General features: G+C 41.1%; 1 protein-coding gene across 5 annotated transcripts in view; it reads right to left on the reverse strand.

Moving 5' to 3' along the window:
* Positions 1–7,630, reverse strand: part of NAA16 (N-alpha-acetyltransferase 16, NatA auxiliary subunit) — a 92,528-nt gene extending 84,898 nt beyond the window's left edge. For 4 of the 5 annotated variants that reach the window (XM_036757644.1, XM_036757645.1, XM_036757646.1 and 1 more), the window contains exon 1: positions 7,342–7,617. In XM_036757644.1, the coding sequence (XP_036613539.1) occupies positions 7,342–7,395 (54 nt within the window). In that variant the 5' untranslated portion in view covers positions 7,396–7,617. Of the gene's footprint in view, positions 1–7,341 lie in introns of all 5 variants that reach the window. The other variant, XM_036757642.1, reaches the window with a different exon arrangement.
* Between the last annotated feature and the right edge of the window lie 652 nt (positions 7,631–8,282).

Raw genomic sequence — 8,282 nt, forward strand, 5'->3', positions numbered from 1 at the left:
CTGTAACTAGCTTTCAGTGTCACACTGATTGAATCATGGCTCATATGAAATGAGAACTGGTATCATTCTATGTTGTTCTTGTTACTGTTGTTCAGTCATTTCAGTCATGTCCAACTCTTTGTGGCCCCAATTGGGATTTTCTTGGCAAAGTTAACGGAGTAGTTTGCCAGTTCCTTCTCCAGCTCATTTTATAGATGAGGAAACTGAGGCAAACAGGTTTAAGTGACTTGCCCAGAGTCACACAGACGCTAACTAGTGTCTGAGCCTGAGCCTCAAAATATGAGTCTCCCTCACATAAGGCCCTGCACTCTATACACTGTGCCACCTAGCTGACTTGCATCATCCTATAACTTGCACCAAATCAAATTTTGCATTGGCTCAGCTAAAAAGGGATATCCACTGATTATGGCTACATACAAATATGTAATATGACCCAAATTAATTTACAAATTTAGTATTATACCTGCCAGGGTAACACTTTATCAAGTTAAACAAAATATTAAGAAAAATCATTTGGAGGATCAAAATTCTTTAATATCAAAGGACATGGTTTTTTAAAAGTAGGAATTAAAGAGAATATCATTTCTAGAAATCAAGTTATACTATAAAGCAGTAATCATGAAGATTGTTTGGTATATATTTAAAAAACAGAAAAATAGATCAGTGGAACAGACTAGATAAGGATGCCAGGAACAATTTAAGTCAATAACCACAGAGCTCAAGAAACCAGGGCACTTGTATTTGGGGAAAGAATACCTTACCAAACTGGGCATACCCTTTAACCTAATAATACTGTTACAAGGCAGATAGCCCAAAGGGATCGAAGAAAGTAGAAAAGATAATCCTTATATTTACAAAAATATTCAGAGCAGCTCTTCCTTTAATGATTAAAACTAAGGGGATGCTCATCAATTGGGAATAGCTAAATTATGGTATATGAATGTATAGGAAAATTTATTGTTTTATAAGACATCTGGGAAGACTTGTATGAAATAATGAAGAGGGTACTGAACAAAATAAGAACACTTTAAACTAAAATATAAAATGACCATTTTGAAAGATAAAAGAAATCTGATCAACACAGTGATCAAACATACTCTGAAAGACTAGTGATAAAGAATGCTACCTCATAACATAGAGGTGATATGTTAATATGCAGAATGAGACACATGTTTTTGGACAAGGTCAATGTGAGAACTTATTTTGATTATGTTTATCTGTTACAAAGGTTTTGTTTTTCTTTTGAGGGGATAATGTTATGCTCAATAAATGAATAAATTTATATTTTTAAAAAACATCTGCAGCTGGATCTATATTTGATCTTAGAAGCCAATTAAGTTTATTGAGTAGGAAATCAACATAGTCAGATACCAACTTTATGAAAGTCATACTGACAACTGTGTGGAGGATGAATTTGGAAAGGGATGAGACTTTCAGGCAAGGAGACCAATTAGAAAGCTCTTGTCCTATAGGGTAGTGGCTATATAGAGAGAAGAGAAAGAATGAGAGATGTTTTAGAAGCAGAAATGGTGAGATCTGTCAACTGACTGGATACATAAGATAAGAGAAAGGGAAGGGAAGAAGGTGACACTAAGTTTTGAAACCTTTATAGAGGACAGGATGGTGGAGAACTTAACAGAAATACTTAGGTTTCGATGACGGGTTGGTTTAGGGCAGGCCTGCATAATAGAAGGCCTGCCAGGGGAGCCAAAGGATTTCAGGCAGCCCTCGCCACTGAGCACGCTCATGCTTGTCACGTGACCCACAGCAACCAACCATTGCTGGTCTGTCTTTAGTCTAATCTATCTGCAGCCCTAGGAAGTTTACAAGCTGTGCAGGTCTGGTTTAGGGTTACAAGCGTTATATTTAAGGTGCCTACTTTTGAACTATACAATTCAAAATATCCACTAAGCAGGTGGTAATACAGGACTGGAGTTCAGGGAAGAGACTCTGCCCCAGGAGGTTAAAGGTTAAAATATTTATTAAGCATTTTTTGTAGTAGCAAAGAGCTAGAAACAAAGTTAACGATCCGATGGTCTTTTCTCAGTCCTAATCCTTTAACTTTCTGCATCATTTAACATTGTTGCTTACCCTCTCCTACTGGATACTTGCTCCTCTCTGAGTTGGCCTCCCATTGGTCTGAAAGCACTTTATCCAGACTCCCTTGCTGGCTCATCATCCCTATTATGCTCCCACAACTGTGGATGTTCTCCAAAGTTCTCCTCTCCCTATCCACTGGTTCCTTCCCTAATGCCTTCAAAAAAAAAATCTTAAACAGACTATAGCATACCTTTAAGCATTAGCTTCCTATATAATCTCTCCTACTTTGCTCAGCTTATCTCCTAGAAAAAGCTGTTTATGATGATGTAAATGGTGTCCCCATTTCTTCTCTCATTCACATCCCTTGGCAAACTAGTTTCTGACATCACTCAACTGAAATCACTCAGCAATCTCCACAGTTATTAAGGATCTCTTGACTGTCAAATCTGATGGTCTTTTTCTCAGTACTCATTCTTCTTGACTCCTATGTTGCATTTGACAGTGTTGATAACAATTTCTTCCTGGATATTCTCTCCTATCTGGATTTTCCTGACACTATTTTTTTTTCCTGGTTCTTTTTTTTTTTTAAAAATCTTCTTTTTTTGTCACTTTCAGTTTTAATGATGTTTTTGATTTACATTACATACATTTGCAGATTACTACTACTTTGGGAAAGACTTCTTATAACAAAGTAAAACTAATAATACAGTAACTCCACCTAAAAGTTGCATGCAATGTATCACATATGTAGCAGCCCACCATCTCTATTTTCTAAATTAACAGAAATCTATCATCCCTCCCTCCCACTCCACAGGAAAAAAAAGAAAAAAAAACAAACTTATTCTAACAAATATGCATAGTCAAGCAAAACAAATTTCCCCAATGCCTGTACACAAAAATCTATGTCTCATTCTGCACCCTATATTCATCACCTCTCTGTAATGGATAAGCATTAGTCTTCTGGAATCAGGAATAATCATTGTTTTGATCATAGTTCTTATAGTTTTCATAGCTGTTTGTTTTTACAGTGTTATTGTCACTGTATAACTCATTCTCCTCATTCTGCTCATTTCATTCTCCATTAATTTACAACAGTCCTCAAAAATGTTCATTTTTATAATACTGATATTATAGTGAAAATTGGGGGGTTTTTTTGGTTCTGCTCACTTCATTAAAGTTCTGGTTTGGTTCTGCTTCAGTTCATAAAAATCTTATGATGAAGTTATCTATTTCCTCATTTCTTACAGCACAATAGTACTCCATCACATTCAGAACATGATTATATCATGTACCATAATTATTCAGCCATTCCTCAACTGTCAGACATCTTCATAGTTTACAATTTTTTATCAACACAAAAAGAGCTGCTAAAATTTCTTTGTGCATAAAGGATTTTCTCTTCTTTCACTGGTATCTTTTGGATATAGATCAAGCAGTAGATGTATAGCTGGGTCAAAGGGCATGCACTGTTTAGTAACCTTTTCTGCATAATTAAATTGTTTTTCAGAATGGTTATATGCTGATTTTCTTCCTACCTGGCACTCCTTGGTCTCCTTTTCTAAATCTCCTTCTCCAACTGTGAGTGTGTGCCCTCTATCTGTGGGTACATCTCAAGGCTCTATGCAGGGCCTGTAACAACAGTATTACTTGTAGCTACTGTGGCTGTGTAAGATCAACAACACCAGCACACAGGAGGGCTGCTAGCACAAGTTCTTTGATCTGCTTTTCTAAGGAAAGGTTTATAATCTCACTTTGATCAAACATACATATATCATTCATTTAGTTCAAGGGGAAATGCCAGCACCCTGAACTTCAGTGTGGTTTGACCAAGGCAGAGTGAGGGAAACTAGCACCATTCTCCTTCTGTATACTTCTATTTATTCAGCTTATGGCCACATTAGGTTTTTTGACTAGCACAACCTACTACTGACTCATTGAATTTGCAGCCCTCTAAAACACCCATTTTTTTTTTCCCATGTGAATTACTGATATCCCCATCCAAAACTCCTGTCATTGATTTTTTTTTCCAACCCAAGTTTGGGCTTGGTTTAGAATTAGCTTCAATTCATCACCATGTTGACCTTTTTAAACCCCAATTCTGTCATCTAATGAGTTAGCCCTTCCAGCTTTGTTTGCATGTTGTCTTTGAGTTCCTTTGAAAGCAAAGGCTTTTTTGTTTTTGTTTCTGGCTTGGCACATGATACTTAACGAATACTTGTTTACTTGACTCGTGTCACCCACAAATTTAATAAGCCTGACTTTTTATACCTTCATCCAAAACACTAATAATGAGTGGCTAGAACAGGGTGAAAAACAGATGCCTGAGCTCAATACTCCACTAAACTCTTCCTTCATGGAAGAATATGAACCAATTATTCATTCCTCTTTGGATCTAGTCCTTCAATTTCAAATATACCTAACTAAACCATCATCCTGTCCTCCATCTATCTCCACCTGGCCCACAATGCAATCATAAAATACTTTTTAAAACAGAGGGTCCAACACTATGCATTAAGCAGACTACTGACTAAATTTAAACTACTTGAGGACAGGATCTTTTTAAAATTTTCTTTGTAGGCCATGTACCTAGTACCATAACCAACATACAGTAAACAGTAAATTCTGGTTGAAAATAAAGTTAATCTGACCACTCTAAGACCCTGTGTTGCAAAATCTTATCCTTTTCACCTCCACATCTCTTCTTACACCAGTTCTCCTCTCTCCATTCATACAGCCAAACCTCTAGTTGAGGCCCTCATATCTCCTGGCTAAAATACTGGAAACAGCCTCCTTTCAGGCCTCCCTGCCTCAAGTCTCCCTCCAATCCTATCTATCTTCCACAGAACTAGGGGGATTTCCTAAATGACAGTTCTGATCATGCAGCTCTGCTACTGAAACTCTAGTGGCACCTTACTACCTATACAATCAAATATAAAACTCAACAGCTGTTTTGCATTTTAAGTCCTACACATCCTGGCCCCACCCAACCTTTCCAGCTTTATCTCAATCTTTTCTCTTTATTCTCCCACCCATCTTGCTATTTCTTATATTCTGCCTTCTACTCACTGTCTCCATGCTTTACACTGGTTGTCTCCAATGCACGGAATGCACTTTCTGCTCACCTCCTCTTGGAATCTCTAGTTTCTTTCAAGAATCAGCTCAATTATCACCTTCTCAGTGAGGTATTATTCTCAGATGCTCCTCCTACCCTCCCCTCCTCAAATTATCTTGTACCTATTTTGTGTGCACCTATTTATGTATATGTTGTTACATTAGAATGTAAGTTCCTTGAAGTCACAGGCTGTTTCACTTTTGTCTTTGTATGCCCTTAGTGTGGGGACATATATAGAAGCTAATTAATAAATGTTTACTGATTACTTGATTATCTCTTATGCATTCTGTATTCTCAATGACAGGTACTTTGAGAAGGGAAGAAACAACATTCCCCAATATCAATTTGGGGATAAAAGAAACACCATAAAATTTAATAACCTCTAATTTCAAAACCTCAAAGGTCAGTGACTTCAGTGCAGGTACTTCTTCCACAAACACAGGTGGCAAAGTCAAGTCGACAGGTATTTCATTAAGCATCTACCATGTGTCAAGCACTTTGCTAGGCACTGAGGATACAAAGAAAGGCAAAAACAGTCCTAATCCTCAAGGAGTTCACATGGACATGCCAAGAACTATGTACAAAAAAAAAATATATATATATATATATACAGAATAACCAGGAGCTAATCTCAGAGGAAAAGTACCTCACAGAATCATAGATTTAGAACTGGAAACGACTACATTAGTCACCTAAAAATGCATCAGTTGGCAGGCCAACCCCTATGAACTTAGCTAGGATTGTCTTCTACCAAAAAAAACTCTCACCAGAGCCTTCTTAGATTGGTTAGGACTTAATAAAACAAAAAGTAAAATTTAGTGAAGGTATCGGTTTCTTGCATAAAACAGGAATGCATGTAATGTCTGTCTTTATGCTGATCATATCAATCTTTTCTGTCCAGAAAAAAAAAATATGAGGAGAAAAGCTTTTAGTCATTTTTAAGGCATACTGCCAAATGCTCTTAAACAGCTTAATTACTACTTCACAAAACAGCTTTATGTTTCCTGCCAAAAGTGAAAAATCTAAAAAAGAATAAAAATGCAGTTTACCCAATTCCATCCCCTGAAATGGGATGATGCTACAATGAACATATTGTCTCATGAAACTGTTCTTCCTGAAAGTGAACCACAATGCTCGTATTGAAGATTTTAAAAACGTCTTTTCCCTTACAGAGTAAACGTCTCCTTATCTGTTGGCTAATCTGAAAAACGTTGCATAACGGGTGACACTTTGAAAGTCCTATTATGTATATTTTTTGGTATTCAGGAACAATGGGTGAGGGCTAGCTTAGTTTAAAACTTGGAGCAACAACTCTGAATTTTTCTCCGCCTGCGATTCATTCCTCTAACGGTTCTAAAATTAGTGGTTTATTTATAGCAGAGAGGTGGTGGAATCTAGACAGCCCGTGAACAGTTTTAAAACGGAAAGGCTAGTTTTAGGCAGAATGCGGTTTTTAAAAAAGGGAGCTAGACCTATCAACTAACTCTCAACACCGGTTAAAATGTGGGGACTAGTAGTCCTAAATGTGAGGCTTACAGAGTCCTGGAAGTAAGAAAACTCCATTTAAGCCTGTTACACTTGCCTCCCGCATCAGTAATAAAGCTTGAAAGGTGAGGAAGGCTGGCACGCATGCACACGACCTTCTCTCCCTTCCTGCCACAGCAGTTGCTATCGATCACTACCAGGATAACACCCCCACTCCCCCGGGCCCTCCAGCAGCAGGAGCATCTCCGCGGCTCTCCCGCCCCCAGAGCAGCGGGGACCTAGCAGCGGTTCCCGGGAAATCCCTTTTCCGAACAAGTCGGTACAAGGTGAGCGGTCTCCAAAGGGGGCAGCACCAAGCCTCAGCTATGACTCCACTTTTTCTTTAAAAGCTCCTCGCTACGCATTTTCCAGGGGCAGGGGGCCCAGAACACTTGACCGGCCGCTCGTGCCGGGTGGGCTCTAGCACGCGTCCCAAGCCCGAGACCCCCGAAGCGCGAGGATCCGGGCCAGAGCGGACCGGGAAGTGCGACGACCCCGGGGGAGGATGCTCCCTGGCCGATCCCGGGGAGGAGCGGAGGCCGTGACCCGGCCCGGGATCGAGGGGCAGCGCCCCGCGCGCCCCAGGGACCCGGGACAAAGAAGCGGAAGCGAGGCCTGGGTAACCACGGTCCATGAACCGCTCTCTGGAGGCTCCGGCCACTCACCAGGATCCGTTTGAAGAGGTTACTCTCCTTGGGAGGCAGCTGCACGGACGGCATAGCGGGGCCGGAGGGAGGCGGCCGCGAGGCCCCGGGGCTCCGGCTTCTGGGGGTCCGGCACTGGGTGGCCGCCGCGGCTTAGGGGGCTCTCCTCGGACGCCCACCCGCAGGGTCAACTCATCAGCCCCGGGTTTGGACGCGGCTCCAAGGTCAAGGCCGCGGGGGAGGGAGAAGATGTAAGGAAGGAAGGACGGGTCGGAGAACTCTCTCCGACCGGCTCCTCTTACAGCTGCCCGGGCGGGGGAGGGGGCGGGGATGGAGGAGGAGGAGGGGGCGGAGTCACCACGCGCCGCAATCGTAGCCTCCGGCGTTATCCAGCCCCGTCCTAAGCTCCCCGGAGTGCGCGTGCGTACGGAGGCTTGGCTAGGGGCGGGGTTTCAAGCGTGATCGAAAGACGACCGGAAGAGGGCGCCCTGGAGCAGGATCCCTGTTCTTTCCCTCCAGGCTTGGGCTTCTTAAATAAGACCGCCCTGGGGATTTCATTGATTCTCAGAAGTGCAGACAGGGGTCCAAACTAGTGTCTTAAGAATATTGTTGAATATATAGATAATATGGTCCAACAATGCATAGATGATAAAGTCCATTAACATTCTCCTCTTCCAGCTACCTGTCTCTGTGAGGCTGGATTGTCTTCAAGTCCTTCAACCAAAGCAACGCGTCAGCCAGTCGATCAGTCAACAAGCATATACGTGCTTACCATGTGACAGGCACACAGATACAAGTATACAAATATTGTGACAGACTGAATGCAGAAGTAGAGAAAGTAGAGAAGCAGATCTAGCTGCCATCTGTCAAGTCAGATATTAAAGAGAGCTGCAAAAATATGTAAAAGGATGCTACTCTTCTCACTAATTTTTGTTTTTGGAAAATAGTGATTTTTTTTCATT

The sequence above is a fragment of the Trichosurus vulpecula genome, chromosome 4, assembly GCF_011100635.1.
Source record: "Trichosurus vulpecula isolate mTriVul1 chromosome 4, mTriVul1.pri, whole genome shotgun sequence".
NCBI lineage: Eukaryota > Metazoa > Chordata > Mammalia > Diprotodontia > Phalangeridae > Trichosurus > Trichosurus vulpecula.